The 19037-nt window shown below is 40.9% G+C and overlaps 1 protein-coding gene across 2 annotated transcripts in view; it reads right to left on the bottom strand.

The window, feature by feature from the left end:
- The window catches only part of HOOK3 (hook microtubule tethering protein 3), a 76839-nt gene that overhangs the window by 22040 nt on the left and 35762 nt on the right, over positions 1 to 19037 (bottom strand). For both annotated transcript variants that reach the window (XM_029064848.1, XM_029064850.2), the window contains exons 8-14: positions 18515 to 18598; positions 14868 to 15031; positions 13416 to 13556; positions 11282 to 11483; positions 7432 to 7542; positions 6997 to 7084; positions 3448 to 3517 (exon numbers count right to left, since the gene is read on the bottom strand). In XM_029064848.1, the coding sequence (XP_028920681.1) occupies positions 3448 to 3517; positions 6997 to 7084; positions 7432 to 7542; positions 11282 to 11483; positions 13416 to 13556; positions 14868 to 15031; positions 18515 to 18598 (860 nt within the window). The remainder of the gene's footprint in view (positions 1 to 3447; positions 3518 to 6996; positions 7085 to 7431; positions 7543 to 11281; positions 11484 to 13415; positions 13557 to 14867; positions 15032 to 18514; positions 18599 to 19037) is intronic.

Below are 19037 nucleotides of genomic sequence, written 5' to 3'. Positions count from 1 at the left end.
CAAGGGTGTAATTAAAAAAAAAAGTTGCTCAGTCAAAGATATTTATTGAGCACTTACTGAATGCAAAGTACTGTAGTAAGCACTCAGGAGAGAACAATACAACAGAGTTGGGAGATAAGTCCCCTGCTCCCATGGAGCTCATAGTCCAGAAATCCTGTTGTTGAGGATGATGACTGTAGATGATACTCCGTAAAATCTATAAGATCTCTCTCTCTCTCTAATGAGATATATCATATTATAGATCATTCAAAGAGGGTTTCAATTGTATATACATATGTACAGATCATTACAACCCCTTTTGAAGCACTGGCGATATCTTTCGAATGTGCGTGATCATAGTAAAAGATAGAAAAGCCAATTCCAGTATACAATCTCAAAGAAACCATTTATAAAACTGTCTAGGCATATAAAAGAAAATATACAAGTGCCAGACACAGTATTTGAGCACTACTATGCATGAAGCACTATTTTAGACCCTTGGGAATACTATTTACTACTACTACTAATAACAATAATTGTACTTGTTAAGTATTTGCTAAGTGCTAAGCCCTGGGGTAGATACAATCTCATCAGCTACAATCCCTGTCCCACACAGGTCTCAGAGTCTAAGGGGGAGGGAATAAAGATTTAATCTCCATCTTATAAATAGGAAAACTGAGACAGGGATACCTGAGTTGCCCAAGGTTACATAGCCCCCCAGATTAAGCACCCCCCTTCCTCTGCTCCTCCTCCCCTCCTCGTCGCTGACTCCCTCCCTCTGCTCAACCCCCACCCCACAACACTTGTGTATATATGTACATATTTATTATTCTATTTATTTTATTAATGATGTGTATATATCTATAATTCTATTTATGTTGATGCTATTGATGGATGTTTACTTGTTTTGTTTTGTTGTCTGTCTCCCCCTTCTAGACTGTGAGCCCATTGTTGCGTAGGGATTGTCTCTATTTGTTGCTGAATTGTACTTCCCAAGCACTTAGTACAGTGCTCTGCACCCAGTGAGCGTTCAATAAATGACTGACTGAAGGAATAGCAAGCAGATGGCAGACCAGAACAAGAACCCAGGCCCCCTGATTTCCAGTTGGGTGCTCTTCCTATGCCGTGTGGAATACCAGTAGAAAAAAGTCTAGAAATAAAGGCACCTATCCCTGCCCTCACCATGCTTGCAGTCTAATAGACACATTTAAACCTGACAGAGGGCATACAATTTAATGAGTAGACTTGGACTTTTATGTACAGATCAAGTAAAAAGCCGTGGGGAATAAAGCACTACTTCCATAGTGTACAGTAAAACCACAAATTAGATTCCCCAAAATGTCCATTATAAAGAATATTCCCTACACTTAAAGAGCATCTAAAAGAGGACAAATCAAGCTAAAGTACTAAATTTCAGCAGATGCACGTTCCTTCTGTGAAGAAAAGTCAACAGTTTCTCAGCAACTAGAGGAATTTCCCCCAAATAAGTTTCTAACCGCTTCCTATTTGGCCCTGAGCATAACTGAATCAGTGGCAACAAGTCCCTAAACCTGAAATCGGGTTTTGCAAAGATATCAGGGCTTGCCTCGGAGTCAGAAGGACCTGGGTTCTAATCCCAGCTCTGCCACTTGGCTGCTGTGTGATCTTGGACAAGTCACTTAACTTCTCTGGGCCTCGGTTACCTTTTCCGTAAAATAGGGATTAAGACTATGAGCCCCACGTGGGACAGAGACTGTGTCCAACCCATTTGCTTATATTCGTCCCAGAGCTTAGTAGGGTGTCTGGCATATAGTAAATGCTTAAATAATGCCACCGTTATTATTGGGGGCCTGTTTAAGCTCAGCTGAGTTTGGCTTCATAAATTCTAGCCCCAGCCATGGGGACCTGAGCATTGTGGCTTTTTCCCAGCCGAGGAAGGGCTCTACCACATAGGCCTCTCTCAACCTGACGAGAGGCCCCAAACTGCACAAGGACTAGAAGAAGCCAATAGAGGAGGGAAAGTCTTTCAACACCACTGATAGACTTTCAGAGCGTTTTTTCTCCAAGGCAATTTCTCTGCCCTGTGTTAGTCAACAGAGGGGGAGGAAATCAAAGAAACCTGGGACAGATGTACTTTAATACTGCCTTAAAATACCACAACAGCAAGACTGTAACTCCTTCCTATAGTAAGGCTGTATCCTAAACAGATCTTTCTGTAGCAAAGCTTCTCCTTCATGTATACCAAAAATGTGGCCTTATAGGAAAGGGCACAAGCCTGGGATCCAGAAGACGTGGGCTCCAATCCTGGTTCTCTTGCCTGCTGTGTAACTGTGGGCAAATCACTTAACTTCTCTGTACCTCAGTTTCCTCAACTGCCAAATGCCAAATGGGAATTCGATACCTATTCTCCCCACTACTTATACTGTGAGCCCTGTGGGAGACTGGGACCTTGTACGATATGATTATCTTGCATCTACATCAGTGTTTATTAAACCCCACAGTTTACTAAGCACTCCAATCCCACAGTTATAATTACTGATGCTTCTTGGCTTTTTTTTCCTCTCAGTCTAAAATTTTTTTCATTTTAGGCCCTATTTGTTTTTAATCAAGTTTTTATCATTTTAGGAATCTATTTTTACCTCTGTAAAAAAAATACCACCAAAAAGAGTCATCCCTAGAGGAAACACTCCTTGAACTATGAAACACTAACATGGAAAGCAGCGTGGTCTACTGGAAAAGAGCACAGGCCTGGGAGTCAGAGGACTTAGGTGCTAATTCCAGCTCTGCCAGTTATCTGCTGTGTGACCTTGGACAAGTCACTTAATTGTATTTATTAAGCACTTTCTTTGTGCAAAGCATTGTACTAAGCACTTAACCTCTCTGTGCCTCAGTTTCCTCAACTGTAAAACAGGGATTCACTACTTGTTCTCCCTCCTACTTAAACTGTGAGCCCTACGTGGGACAGGGACTCTGCTCAACTTGACTAATTTGTATCTACCCCAGTGCTTAGAATAGTGCTTGATACGTAGTAAGTGCTTAATAAATGCCATAATAAACATTTTCACAGAGTAACTATACTCAGTTCTGCCAGGGGTTTTTACTATGTACTTTGGATAGAATGCTGTGATAAAATTAGTGAATGTCTACACGATTATGTCAGTTTAGCAAGCCATTAGGTCTAAAGAAATTGTTTGTGTGCATCTGATGCACCTGGGATCAAACATGGTTAGTAGCATAACCCAAGTTGAGTGCCAAAAGTTAATCGATCTTATTTAGTGAGTGCTTACATTGTGCCGAGCACTGAACTAAGTGTTTGGGAGAATTACAATATAACAGAAATGAGTTCCCTGCCCAAAGTGAGTTTATTTACAGTCCCAGTGTTCCTCAACATAGGATTCTGCAGCCTTTACATCATAAAAGGAATATACTGATTGCTGCTGTGTTTGCAAATATTGTGTGCTTCTGTAACAAAAAGTATATTCAACTTACTTGATTTCAGGTGTAACAATTTCTGCAGCTAGACTATCGGATGATTCCTGACTTCCTAGGGGCATCAGTCCTAAGTGAAACAAACACATATCAAATAAGCGAAGGCATTAGTACAAAATACAATTTTCTTTCCAATACGTCACACACTTTCCTCTTGGCTGACCCCATCCAGAGCAGAAGAATTTGGTACTTCCATATTTGGACTCAGAAAAAAAGCTATGTTCTGTTTTACCCCACAATAGGAAGTCTTTCCACATATTTGATTTCTACCACATACTAAAACAAGAGCATTTAAATGTTATAGGTATAACAACTGCTTTTTGTGGCACGTGCAACTTATTTTGTGTTTATGGGAATAGGTCTTTCTTTATATTAACCCTAATCAAAAACTTTAAGAAATCATGGCTAACTGATACTTACTACAAAAAGTGAAATGGGACATTTAAAAATGATTAAAAAAAATTCACCCACAGAAAAGCCTGCCTTTATCCTATTACATCTTAATGATGCTATTAATAAGTTTTTCAAATACTGAGTCTGATTTTAATGGACCAAATAAAAGCAAATTGCTTATTTAATAGTAGCAATGCATTTCAAGAAGGGCCACTGGATGCACTACATTGCACTGAGCACTTGCTAATTATATGTCAGGGCCAAATTTAGTGTCTGCTCGTTTAAGGATCTCAGTTGGAGACATGAATAGTCACTAGGCAGTATTCCATAGTGACCGCTGCCTTCAATATGGCTACCATAGGCTATACTTGGTTTAATTGCACTGTTTCGTTAAGGTGTTTTAAAAAATAAATATTTCTAGAAATAACTTTACTAAATCTCAAAGGTATCATGGAATGATTAACTTCTAATTACACACTGAAAAAATATGCTTATTTAGCTTTTTGCACAATTTTTGACTAGGAAATTCGTCCAAGGACTATATTTGGGGGATTCGATTGGAGGGATATCAGACTTTCCTTCATTTATGGATCTGCTAATCTATAGAGTACCACCAGTGAGTGGGACTCAATGTTTGGGCTGGAAGAACTTGTTAAACATCTCTGTGAGGTTTCGTTTCAGTTGAGTTGCAGGTCCATCTGTAGCTCTAGACAAACTCTTCTCATTAATAGCAATGAAGTAGGGTTTGATTCAGGAGAACACAATCAATCCTATAGTTCACTACCCGGCTGTTAATCTCCTATGGGGCCAATCACTTTCTTTCCTCTTTTGCTGCCTAAAGGCTGGACAGGCATCTCCCCCAAAAGCCAAACTTCTCTTTGCAAGTAGGAGAGGAAGGAATAATTAAGAAAACTATTAAGAAAATTCCCTGCTATAAGAGTTGCAGAGGACCAACTGTCATGTCTTTCTCCATCCTCAATCAATTACATAATTATTGAGGGCTTACGGTGTGCAAGGCACTGCACTAAGCACTAGAGAAAGTACAATACGATAGAGTTGGTAGACACGATCCATACCCACAAGGAACCTACACTCTACAGGGGGAGACAAACATTAAAGTAAATTCCAGATAGGGGAAATGGAAGAATCTAAGAATGTGTATATAAGTGCTAAAGGGGTGGTAAATACCAAGTACTTAAAGGGTGCAGATCCAAGAGCATATATGACACAGAAAGGAGGGTGAACAGAGGAAATGAGGGCTCAGTTGGCGAAGGCCTTGTGGACATATATTTTTAGGAGGGCTTCGAAAACAGGAAGAGTGATGGTCTGTTCAATATGAGTAGGGAGGGAGTTCCAGGGAGGAGAAAAAGTGTAGACTAGGGATTGGCAGCTAGACAAAGGTATAACGAATAAGTAGGTGTTAGAGGAGTTAAGTGTGTGAGTTGGGCTGAATTGTACTTGCCAAGCGCTTAGTACAGTGCTCTGCACATAGTAAGTGCTCAATAAATATGACTGAATGAATGAACTAGATCAATGAGGGAAAGTATGAGGGGGAGAGCTGGCGGGGCGTCTCATCCTGATCAAAGACATTTTGTACAATATCGTCTTCTTTCGCTGTAGGTGGAATTTCCACTTTTGAGAAATATGTTTCAAGAAGGTTAAAAATAGCTTGTTCTCTAAGATGATTTGTCATGGCTCAGAAGTTCAAGATAAGTTAAGTGTCCAAAAAGGGATGCTATCGCAAAATACAACCATGGAGATGAAAGAACAGCCAATTTTTTCTCTTTTTTTGCATTTGTTGTTCAGAATAAAATCTCTCACTAAAAATAGAAACTTGGAAAAAGTTCAACAAAGGATTGTTGAGAGGAATAGACTGTCGGAGAGAAATGGAGGCAGAGGCAAAAGTGACAAGAGTAGGATTGGGGGTGGGTGGATTGATTTGAAGTCTACTGGTATAATTAAATGGACAAATGATTACCAGGGAAGGTTTGAGAAGCGATCCAGTGAACTCTGTGAGTAGGAAAATACCTAAGCCACCTTTAAGAGATAGAAACAGGATGGCCTAGTGGATAGAAAATGGCCCTGGGAGTCAGAGGACCTGGGTTTTAATCCCAGCTCTGCCACTAGTCTGTTGTGAGACACTGAGCAAGCCACTTAACTTCTCTGTGCCTCCATTACTTCATCTGTGAAATGGGGATTAAGACTGTGAGCCCCATGTGGGACATGAACTGTGTCCAAACTGATTAGCCTGTATCTACCCCAGTGCTTAGTACAGTGCCTGGCACATAGTAAGAACTTAATAGCATTAAAAAAAACCCTATTTCAAGATATCCGAAATGGATAGCCCAGAGTCACCTAGTGAAAAAATGATTTCATGAAAGCGACTAGGAGAGTAAAGCCTAATACCAGGCATAGAAGTCGTTAGGGATTAATTTAATGATGTTCCTTGACTGCTGGCTGGGTTGTAATGAATTAGCGCAATTCTCTTGCAATTGGAAGGGGATGTCGTTTCAGCTTTGTGGGATTACATGTGGCAAAAGAAGAGAAATCAGAAATCATAGTTTTGTCCTGTCCAACCTAAGGAGAACTGAATTATTTTTAGTTAAAAAAACTTAAAAACCCACATACTTTTTGAAGAAAAATATTGTAACACTGAGGTGCTGACATCTGTTTCAAATGGATTTGATCTTGCTCCAACCCACCCTAATAACTACGGTACTTGTCAAGGGCGTAGTTAAGTGCCAGTCACTGTTTTAAGCACTGGAGTAGATACAAGATATTCAGGTTGGACATAGTCCCTGTCCCACATAGGGCTCATAGTCTTAATCCCCATTGACTAGATGAGGAAATAGGACCAGAGAAGTTTAGTGACTTGCCCAAAATCATACAACAGACAAGTGGCTGAGTCGGTAATAGAACCCAGGTCCTCTGAGTCCCAGGCCCTTGTTCTTTCCTTTATGCCACACTGCTTCCCATGACCCAGGGTCTCTTCCCTAGTCCATATGTTCAGTCTTAGTTATGTTTAAAAGAACTCAACATTCTTATAAAACTTTATTTGCTGATCTGTTGATTACCTTTCCCTTTTGTTGGAATAAATATAAAGTACAATTAAAGTTATACACTTTGGGGGACAAGTTACTTTTTTTATTTCTTTACCTTGAGAAGTGAGCTGCCCTTCTTGGGCCTGTACACATCGAAGTTCTTCAATAGTTTCCTTAAGAGAATCTCTTTCTGTTCTTAACCTCTGAAGAATTATAAAAACAAACAAGTCTATAAATACACACGTGAGTGTTTGAACTGCTACACTGTGCAGATTTCTAAAAAGGAATAAAAGCAAAAAGGCCTCCATATTTTCCAACATCCAAAGTGAACATTTTAAGCTTAAAATAGCCACTAATATCTAGCCTCTTGATTGACCACTGTCGTTAAATACAAAGGTCTACAGTTCATGATTTAGCAAGGTTTAGTAAAGATTTTCCATTTGTAACATGCAATGTTCTACACCAGAAGCAATAAATCAGAAATGTAATTGGTCAGGATAAAGCGCTAATAATGATTCACAAGTTCAATTTCTAAAATATATATACTTACATCCTTTTCTTTTTGAAGACTGTCAACCTTTTCTTTTAGCCGTTTATATTCAAAATCCAATTTATCTGCTTTCTTAGATTCCTCAGACAATCTATTCTGTAATTCTACTACCTGTTAACAAAAAATAAAAATATCAGTCGAACATAAAATGGTTTGAAGCCATAAGCAGCAAAATACCTATGAAAGGTTCTCTTTTTTTCATGGTATTTGTTCAGCACTTACCGTGTGCAGATGGTGTACCATGCACTGGGATAGCTAATAATAATAATAATAATGTTGGTATTTGTTAAGCGCTTACTATGTGCGGAGCACTGTTCTAAGCGCTGGGGTAGAATCAGGGTAATCAGGTGGTCCCACGTGAGGCTCACAGACTTCATCCTCATTTTACAGATGTGGGAACTGAGGCACAGAGAAGTTAAGTGATTTGCCCACAGTCACATAGGTGACGAGTGGCAGAGCTGGAACCTGAACCCATGACCGCTCATTCCCAAGCCCGGGCTCTTTCCACTGAGCCACGCTGCTTCTCATACAACCTAATCATGTCGGACACAGTCCATGTCCCATGGGGGGGCTCACAGTCTTAATCCCCATTGTACAAGCGAGGTAACTGAGGCACAAAGAACTTAACTGACTTGCCCAAGATCACACAATAGACCTGTGACAGATGTGTCTTCTAACTCCCAGGCCCAGGCTCTTTCCAATGCACCACACTGCTTCTCCACCTTCTTACTACAGACTTCAGTGCCCAATTCCTCTAATTAATTTTTATTTGGTAACTAGCGCTTTGGCAGGTAGTGCTTCATAAATACTCTAATATTAACAAAACCCCTGAATTTTTGTGTGTGGAAGGACAAGAGATCACCCCTCTTCCTCACTATCACTGAAAACCAGCTCTCCCCAGATGACTCTGTCTAACCCGGTTGCTCTCTTCGGCAGGGGCCTCATCTTCTCCCACTCACCCAGGCTCATGAGGAAAGGGGGAGGAGTTGGCTTCTTTCTCGTTCCCCAATGCTTTCACACCATTCCACCTCCCCAACCTTCTCTTTCCCCCTCCTTTGAAGCCAAAGCATCTGCCTCTACCACCCACTCCAGATATGAGTCACGGTCATCTACCGCCTGCCCCAAACCCCACTTCCAACTTTTTGAACCATTTCAAGCCCTTGTTCACATTCCTTCTTTCTCCGTCCTTCTATTAATCCTTGGGGACTTCAATAGCCACGTAGATGTTCCTGATGACCCTTGCGCTTCCCACTTCCTATCACTCCTCAATTCCTCCGACCTTCCGTTCCATCCCACCTCACCCACCCACCAACTTGGACACGCACTCATTATCATCTCTAGTCACTATAATCTCTACCCTCACCAACTCTGAAATCCTTCTATCCAACCACAACCTCATCCACTTTTTCTCCCACACACTCCCTGCAAATCTGTCCCGTTCCCCTAGAGACCGCTGATCTTTTATCCCTATCCAATATCCTCAAGTCATATGCTCCATTTAGCCTCCAGATCAGAACTACCTTCCCTTGATGACCAAATTGACGCCCTCGACACTAAACTGAATTTACTAGCTCCCCTATCCCTTTGCTGATCTCATATCTCTAACCCACAACCCTGAACACCTCCACAGTCCACTTCCTTCGCTTCTGTGAACAAGCTGCGGAGTGTTGCTGGCAGAAATCCAGATATCAGGTTTACCTCGACCTTGTCCACCTCAGGTTTACCCTTGCCTGCTTTAACTCTACCCTCTCCTCTGCCCAGCAACATTACCTCTCCATCCTTATTGACTCCCACGTCCACTGCACTCTCCAGTTGTTTCAGATGTTTGCTCTTGGAACACGCTCCCTCTTCATAACCAACAGACAATGACTCTACCTACCTTCAAAGCCTTATTGAGGGCAGATCTCCTCCAAGAGACCTTCCCTGACTGAGCCCTCCTTTCCTCTTCTGCCACTCCCTTCTGCGTTACCCTTGCATTTTGATTTGCTCTCTTTATTCATCCCTCCCAAAGCACTTACAAAGCCATCATTTATTTATATTAATATGTGTCTCACCTTCTAGACTTCCAAGTCCGCTGTGGGCAAGGAACATGTCTACCACTCTGTTATATTGTACTCTCCCAAGCACTTAGTACAGTGGCCTGCATACAGCAAGCGCTCAATAAATATGACTGATTGATTAATTGATTCTCAAAAATCCCATCCCACTACCTCCCCCATCTCTTACCACTAATGACCTGGCCATGTACTTAAGAGGAAATTGAAACCATCAGATGTGATCTCCCTAAAATTTCCCCCGCTCTTCTCCAGTCCCTCCATCCTCCTGCCCCTTTGTCAACTCACTCATCTTTCCCAGCAGCATCTCAAGAGGAAATCTCCTGCCTCCTCAAAATCCACCCCCTTCACCTGCACCTCTCACCCCATCCCTTCAAATCTTACCAAAGCAACTGCCCCCTCTTTTCTTCCCTCCCTGACCATCATCTTCAACTGTTCACTCTTCAGTGGTTTTCCCCCCACTTTCAAACAGGCTCATGTCTCTTCCATCCTAAAAATAACTTCTCATGACCCCACACCTCCTTCCAGTTATTGTCCCACTCTTCCTATCACTCCTCTTCAAACTCCTTGAATAAGTCGCCTCCATCTGTTGTCTCCAATTACCTCCTTGACCCCCTCCATACCACAGAAACTGGCCTCTCAAAAGTCATCAACAATCTCTTTGCCAAATCCAACGGCCTTTAGTCCATCATGACCCTCGCTGACCTCTCAGCTGCCTTCGACTCCGTCGACGACCCCCTTCTCCCAAATCATCATCAACCCTTGGCTTCACTCACATTGCCCTCTCCTGGTTCTCCTCCTATATCCCTGACCGCTCATTCTCAATCTCTTTCACAGGCTCCTCTTCTACCACTTGCCCTCTAACTGTGGAAATCCCTCAAGGCTCAGTTCTGGGTCCCCTTCTATTCTCCATTTACACCCACTCCTTGGGAGAACTCATTCCTCCCCACAGCTTAAACTACCATCTCTTTGGGGATGATTCCCAAATCTACATCTCCAACCCTGATCTCTCTTCTCTGCATCCTTGCATTTCTCCTGTCTTCAGGAAATCTCTTCTTGGATGTCCCATCAACACCTTAAATTTAACATGTCCAAAGCAAAACATTTTCCCACCTAACCCTGTCCTCCCCCTGAATCCCTACAATGAACTTGCAGTTTAAAGGGGAAGAGAGACATTAATGTGAATAAATAAGTTACAGATATGTGCCTAAGTACATCTTGGTTGTGTCCAGAACTACTCGGCATCCCAGAACAGCCCTATCCTCCAAAAAAGGGATTTCACCAGGTGCATCTGGCTCCAGGTTGAACAATTGCCTAGGAATCAAGCTACTGCTCAAAGTAAGGGGAGGTAGCATGGTGTTTAGGGGGCAATGTGGTGAAGGGGCAGAGAGCTGGTCTGGAAGCTGGAGGACTTGGATTCGAGTCAGAGCACTGTCACCATCCTGCTGTGTGACATGGGCAAGACACTTGACTTCTCTGTGCCTCAGTTTCCTCATCTATAAAATTGGGATAACAACAATTTGCCTTCCTTATCTACTTGGCAGGGTTGTTTCGAAAGCAAAAATGAGGAAATTAATATGAATGCACTTTGGGAATAGAAACACTATACCAAACTAAGATATTATTAACATCACTGAAATTCTAGAGGACTCTAAATTCAGAGCCATAGCAGATTTTTTTAAACAATAAAACTGAGTGGTTTTGTTATATTATATCACTTGGATCATTACAGTTAGTAATCCAGTAATTGTTTGCCTGAAAAATGAAAACCATGCATTTAAACCCTGACATCTTACCTGTCTCTTATATGTTTCAAGCTGACTGCGTGCTGCATTGGCTTTTCTTAGCTCCTCTTCCAGACTTACAGTATTCTGCATGTACATTGTGTTCTTCTCTTCTAAGAGTTTCACCTGCCTCCTCAAATCACCAAGGTCTTCCAGCTTTTTTTTATACGATTCCACTTGACCTTCCAGCTTAGCCACTTTATCTGAAGAATGCCTGCACAGAATTAGCAGAAAGGAAATCGAAATCCGATCCATAGTTCCAGCACAGAAAGAATGCTTAAAAGTTCTTTCAGTATGATGATCGGTTCAGAAGGGATGCCCAGGAAGCAACACGGGAACAAAAATGCCAAAGCCTTGTCAGGAATTGCTTTACAATCAAAGGGTATGTCTGAAATTCCAAGGAAAATCACCACAAGCCAGAGATTTTTGAAATTCCCACGGCATGCAAATAACCACCCCTCTCCCACCCCAGTTGCTACGTGTCCTTCTGGCTGAAGTAGAGTATTACCAGAAAGTCATTCAATTTCCTTCCTAATTTTTTTTCTGGGGAAGAAAAAAGAATTGCAAGAAAACTAAGAGGAAAAGGTTAATTTGTAAGGAAAACTGGATAACATGAAAAGGAAAGGTGGTTACACACATGTACACTATAGAAATATAAAGATGTTTATAACTACACTCAGAAATGAAAACTGACAGTTAAATGATAAGTCCATGTAGTGCCAAATATAAAAATTGAGATTAGGTACTTAGAAAATGTTAAATTGAAAATGAAGATGCAATAACAAAAAAAAATGCAGAATTACACTGGGATTACGCCTTTTGGAAGTGCTGTTTTGGACTGCAGAAGCTCAAGGAGGCTTAGCGGAAGGCTTAAAAGATCTTGCATCAGCCGATCGTATTTACCAATCACTTCTACTGTGTGCAGTGCATTGCACTAAACCCTTGGGATTGTACAGTATAACAGAGTCGGTAAACACGTTCCCTGCCCACAACAAGCTTATAGTTTATAGGGGAAAACAAAGCGAGTTCAGAGGGCTTTCATGACAACTGGATTGGAATCAGGTCAATTTAGGATTCAGGTGAATTGAGCATGTTCTGAAAAAATCCAACTGAATTGAATGTCAAGGCCCTTCCCAGACTCCAACCCCAGGAGCTATTCAGGGTTCTAAGCACAGCTCTGCCACTGGTCGATTGTGTGACCTATGGCAAGTCGCTCAACTTAACTGTGCCTCTGTTACCCCATCTGTAAAATGGGGATTAAGACTGTGAGCCCAACGTAGGGCAGGGACTGTGTCTAACCTGATTATCTTGTAACTACTCCAGTGCTTAGCATAATGTCTGACACAGATCAAACACAACCATTACCACAGTTATTATTATTATTATGATTAAATTAACCTCTGTATTTACTTGGAGTAAGAAGGATGTGAGTTGGTTGTGGGGAGGGACTGTCACTGTTTACTGCTGAATTGTACTTTCCCAAGGACTTAGTACAGTGTTCTGCACACAGGGCTTAATAAATACTACTGAATGAATGAGGATGTAGACAATGGTAGGGGGATAGAAATATAGACTGTTTTTGTTCTTTCTCCATCTGACACGGAAGACAGCAGCAAAGACTGTGGCTCTACCACCTGTTTGAAGCCTGCAATCCCTCATTCCCAGAGACTGCAAGCCAACTGTGTGTTTGGCAGAGAGGGCAACAAACACTTTGTTGCTTGTGGAAAAAAGAATGGAGGACATTTCTTGGGCTCCAAGCGTTTTTCTCTGACTCCAACACTGGTAGGAAAGTGTGATGTTCAACCACCATTTCCACTAGTCTGAGGGCATTTGCAGGAAGGCATGGAGTCATGGTGGCGCTGGACTGTTTAGGCTACAGAAGACTCTGTCCAGAGTAAAATATCTGTCCAGAGCTCTAGTGCAACGGCCATCAAAAAACAACAAATTCCAGACACTATTCCAACAGGAAAAACTGAAGGAAAATGTAGGATGCAGGGAGCTGTGAAGAGAGAAAATGGGTGATAGCAGGGGGGGCAGGAAGGGGAGGAATAATGGGGGTGAGAGCATGGGGGAGGGGACAGGGACCCTTCAGTGTACAGGGACGCTTGGCTCTAGAATTTTATGGGACTGTGGAGAAGTGGTTTACCTAAGTACATCTATCTCGTCTTTCAGAGACTGAGCTTCATCTGCCAAAGTTGTCAGTTCTTCGTTTTGTTGTCGCAGTTCCGCAATTTCCTTTTCCAACTCTTCACAACGTATTCGATAATCATCTTTTGCTGCTTCTAATCTAAAGGAACAAAAAACAACACCCTCATTGAAAACACACAATTACTAACCATGGCTCCCACCTTTAGAATCACGTTTATTAAAACATCTACAAATGGAGTAGATGGAGGGAAAGAAAACCACTGCAGCCAGTTTGGAGAAGCACATCTAATTTGATGATCTTTCATTTGCTTTCATTAAAAAATTATCAGTGACTAGGAATTCCTAGTCCTTACCTTAAAACTTATCATATTACCAGCGGTGACTATCATTAGTTAAAACACTTCTGGAAAACTATACTATGAGGTTAATGATCTGTTCTGGATGGTGAATAATGTGACAGATTTAAAAGGCCTACGAGTGTTTAGGAAAATATATATATTACTACTAGATAATTTTTCCAGAATGAGATGTGATTGTATCTACCACAGCGCTTAGTACAGTGCCTGGCCCATAGTAAGTGTTTAACCAATACTATTTTAGAAAAAAAAAGGCTCAAATTCCTAAGTCAAGACTCTAGCAAGTGTCAAAAATTACTATCTCTTTTAAGCAGTCAAAAATTGCTAAATGTTGGGAAAGATACAAAACAATCACATTGGACAAAATGATTTCTGAAAGAGAATCAGAGGCAAGAACCTCAGAGAATTTTATGCCTAGAAAAAAGCCATTCTATTCGACAAAAGAATTAGTCTGAGATGCCAAGTGCTAAGTATTGTCTAAGAGCATTCACAGGAAGGCATTGTTCTTTTCCAAATCTTCTTAGAAAGTCCAGAATAGTGGCTCTTCAGAATGGAAATCTTCCCTAATCAATCCAGCAGGAGTATCTACTGAGCACCCACTGAATGCCGAACATTGTACTAGGCGCTTGGGATGGCACAATAGACTTCATAGGCATGATCCTTACCTTCAAGGAGCCTACATTCTAAAAGGGAATGTAGGTATTACAGTATGTTATAGATAAGAAAAAGTCATAGGGTGAGGGTCTGCAACCTACAGGTGGAGTATTCTTTAACTAATAATAATAATGATGCCTGTCTACTTGTTTTGCTTTGTTGCCTGTCTCCCCCCTTCTAGACTGTGAGCCCGTGGTTGGGTAGGGATTGTCTCTATCTGTTGCCGAACTGTACTTTCCAAGCGCTTTGTACGGTGCTCTGCATACAGTAAGCGTTCAATAAATACCACTGAATGAATGAACACAAATTTTAAGAATGAGAAAGCTATTTAACCATCAACCATCAGCTGGGAAGTTACAACTTAATAGCCTAATCGGAAAATAAATAATTAAAACTGCTTTTTGCTTTTTTGTGTATGTGCTTTTTGGTGTTTTTTTTACCTGAATGTTTCCTCTTGGAGCTGCTCCAACTGAGTCTGTAGCTGCAGATGCCTCCGACCCGCAGGGCTGTTAGGGTCTTCTATAGAATCAGACTGGTTTAGTCTTTCCATTAATACCTGATTCTCTGCTAGTAAACTACTTTTTTCTTCTTGTAATGCTGCAACCTGTTAGATCGGAGAAGCCAAATGGGGTTACAAATTAAAAAGCTGTATTTAGGAAGATGAAAAAGTCCAATTTTAGGCTCAGAGCCCTTCAAACCACTAATGATGTTGGCCATCTCACAGGTGGCCGGACTTGCTCCCTTTGTTCAGTCCCCCTCGCCTGCTAATAAACTCATTAGTTTATTGCTGAATTTTACTTTCCAAGTGCTTAGAACAGTGCTCTGTAGACAGTAAGCACCCAAAAAATACAATTGAATGAGGGAATTAATCAAGCTCTTCCCCCTCCCACCCTACCCTCTCAAAGTGCATGGCCTCAAGAATTTGTCCTTGGACTTCTGATTTTTTCCCTTGCACCCAACCACTTGAATACTCACTAATGATAATATTAACAATAATAATGTTGTGGGATATTTGTTGAACACTTACTCTGTGTCAAGCACGGCATTAAGTGCTGGGGTAGATACAAGATAATCAGGTCCCACATGGGGCTCACAATCTAAGCAGGAGGGAGAATGGGTATTGAATTTCCATTCTGCAGGTGAAGGAACTGAGACCAGAGAAATTAAATGAATTGCCCAAGGTCACACAGCAGACAAGCGGGAGAGCCGGGATTAGAACCCAGGTCCTCTGACTAGGCTACACTGCTTTTTGTGGATAAATCATCCACTCTCAATAACTTAATCAGCTCACAGCCACAAATGACTCCCAAGTCCACCTCTAACTTTCACTCCTCCTTTTCAATCCTGATCCTCATGTTCCATTTCTAAGGAGGCTATTTTTCAATGGGATGTCTTTGCTATCACTTGAAATGGTAAAGACAGAACACCTCATCATATATTAAATAATATGAATATGAATAGTTATAATCATATTTATATATTTATAAATTTATATTTATATAATTTATATTTATGTCTGTCTTCCCCTCTAGACTGTGAGCTCACTGTGGGCAGGAATGTGTCTGCTGTTATACTGTACTCTCTCAAGGGCTTAGTAGAGTGCTTGGCACACAGTGCTCAATAAATAAGATTACATGAATGAATGAACAAGATATCCTAGACCAGACCAATGGTCTACCCTGTCCAAGATTCTGCCTGTGACAATGGCACCCAAAGATATTTGAAGGAACAGTATAATTGCCTCCCCGAACAGCTAACTCCATAGTTAGCCATGGTGACCCAGTTCTCCATAATTTATAGTTTTCATTACATGTTTTGGCTACACGTTTCCCTCTGATAACCTATTTTAGAGCTCATAGCTATAAACTTCAAACCCCTTCTTGAATCTACTGTTCTCTTGTACCTGCCGTAATGAATTCCTCCACAGGGGGATAATGTAGCCCACTGCAAAGAGCATGGGCCTGGGAGTCAGAAGACCTTGGTTGTAGTCCCAACTCTACCTCTCTTACAGACTCTCTAACCTGGGGCACGTCACTTAACCTCTTTGTGCCTCAGTTTCCTCATCTTTAAAACGGGGATAAGATCCGGGCCTTCTCTACTTCTTAACTATAAGCCCCATGTGGGACAGGGTCCATTTTCAACATAATTACCTAGTATCTACCTTAGCACTGAGCACACAGTAAGCACTTAATACCAGAATTACTGATTATACGTTTACCACCTATTGTGTGAAAAAGTGGAAGCCCTGTCCATTTCTGCTTTCTCTCTGCTTTGTATTCTGGCAATGGGATGGGTTTCAACCACACATCTGCAAATCTATACTTTACCCAAACCAAGGATAACCCCAGCAGAGTTGTGAGCTGGATAATTAGGATTTTGCTATGCAGGTGAAGAGAAGAGAGTGGTTATCAACCCAATCAATCAACCCAAGAGAGAGTGGTGATTTATAATAATAATAAGGATGGTATCTGTTAAGTTCTTACTATGTGCCAAGCACTGTTCTAAGCGTTGGTACTAATGACATTTGTTAAACGCTTACTGTTCTACGCCCTGGGAGAGACAAGGTAATCAGGTTGTCCCATGTGGGGCTCACGGTCTTAATCCTCATTTTACAAATGAGGTAACTGAGGTACAAAAAAGTTAAGAGACTTGCCCAAAGCCACATAGTTGATAAGTGGCAGAAGAGGGATTAGAACCCATGACCTCTGACTTCCAAGCCCGTTCTCTTGCCACTAAGCCATGTCACCTGGGCAGAAAGTTTACAAGTTAAGAGGCTCAATTTAGGACATACCACCATATGTAAGATTTGACTTTAAATTCCTTAAATTGAAATATATCTCTAATACTCACAGTGGTTCACGCTAGCTAGGCATCTGAAAAGCTAAGTTTTTTGTTTATTTTAACCCTCCTGCACTTAGCAGGAAATACAAATTGTCCTTATAAATGGGATTAGGTAAAAAGACCTTCTTTGTTTAAATAGGTCAGTACAGGTACATAATTCAGTACTTATGAAGATCTTTAACTTTAAAAACACAAGGGCTGGTATCATAATGGTGGGAGGGTCTGAAGTAAGAGATTCAGATTCCAGAGAAAAATGTTTACATATCCTGATAAGCAGCCCCCATAGATTTTTTTCCCCTCCCTATTCTCCATCCCTAATTTAATCATTTGGGTCCTTGAAACAAAGACTTTTCTCTATATGGGTTTTCTCTTCTTATAATGAGTTTCAAACAACATGAAAGATTATACATGTAGCTCTGCCCATAAGATTTACTCTGTGACCAAAGGCATATCACTAACTTTTCAGAAGTTAGGTATACCTATGAATGAAAGTACTTTAAAGTAGGAGTGAAGATAAATATGTATACGAATGATTTGAAAACACAAGTTCTTTTCATCACTATAATCTTTAATTTCATTTTAAAATGAAGCTTAAAGAGAAGCAGTGTGGTCTAGTGGAAGGAGCATAGCCGGGGAGATAGAGGATGTGGGTTCTAACTTTGGCTCAGCCACCTGTCTGCAGTGTTACCTTGGGCCAGTCACTTCACTTCTCTTTGCCTTAGTTACCTCGGCTGTAAAATGGGGATTAAGACTGTGACCTCCGTTTGGGACATCACACTGAACAAATATCATTTAAAAAAATAAAGAGCTTATTAAAGGTTCCTCTCTTATGAAACTTCAATATTCCACCAATATAAAATTTTTAAGGGATGTGAAAAAGCAATGAAATAGAGTATTCTAGTGTGAACCTGGAACTAGTCGCTGGTTATATAATAGTTTAATAGGCTAACAGACTCGGAGAAACAGGAAAATTTGGGGGTAACCACGTGACATCTTTAAAGTTTTAGTTTACATATCCACCTTTGGATATATATTAAGTATAGTATATAGTATAGTATACTTTGAAATAGTAAGTCTCTTTTAAACTCATAAATTATGAGTTTGTCAGGAATGTCTAATACCTAAAATGGGAAGAAAAAAAAAACATTTCCTTGGAGGCTTTAGAGTCAAACTGCTTCTTCCCACGAGGGATATTTCACACACTATCATTTCCATACGTGAATTGAAATTACACAAAACTCCTTACCTGCATATCTAATTCATGACATCTCTGAGCAATTTCTTCTTTGGCTGCTAAAGCTTCATTTAGCTCTTCTGTGGTTTTCTTCAACTAGTTAAAAAAACAAATATAATACTGAACGATTATTTCCTAATAAAATGCCAAAATTAACTATATGTAGCTCTGGAAAAAAAGACTCAACCCTAACAAACCTCCAGCTGTCACTTGCTCTCTCTTCGAGATCATCTGCTTTTAATGGTTGATTATTCTTGCTGCTGCAAACTCTTCTCCAAGTCCCCTTGAATGCCTCTCCAATGGAGAGAATCCTCATTCCCCACCCCAAAACTTCACCTCCACCCTTCCAATTTCAACCAACTTCTAGAAGAACCAGAAGCAACAACAGCTAATTTTTATTTCCCTTTTGGACACAAATTTATTAGTTTTTCTTTCCTCTCCACTACTTTTCTCCCCCGCCTTGATTTTTCACATTTATCTTCCCTCAATAGGGCTCTGCCAAATTTACTGCTGCAAAGTCATAAACACGACATTG

The sequence above is a fragment of the Ornithorhynchus anatinus genome, chromosome 5, assembly GCF_004115215.2.
Source record: "Ornithorhynchus anatinus isolate Pmale09 chromosome 5, mOrnAna1.pri.v4, whole genome shotgun sequence".
NCBI lineage: Eukaryota > Metazoa > Chordata > Mammalia > Monotremata > Ornithorhynchidae > Ornithorhynchus > Ornithorhynchus anatinus.
Note: the sequence above shows the minus strand (reverse complement) of the source record. Positions and strands in the feature narration are given on the sequence as shown.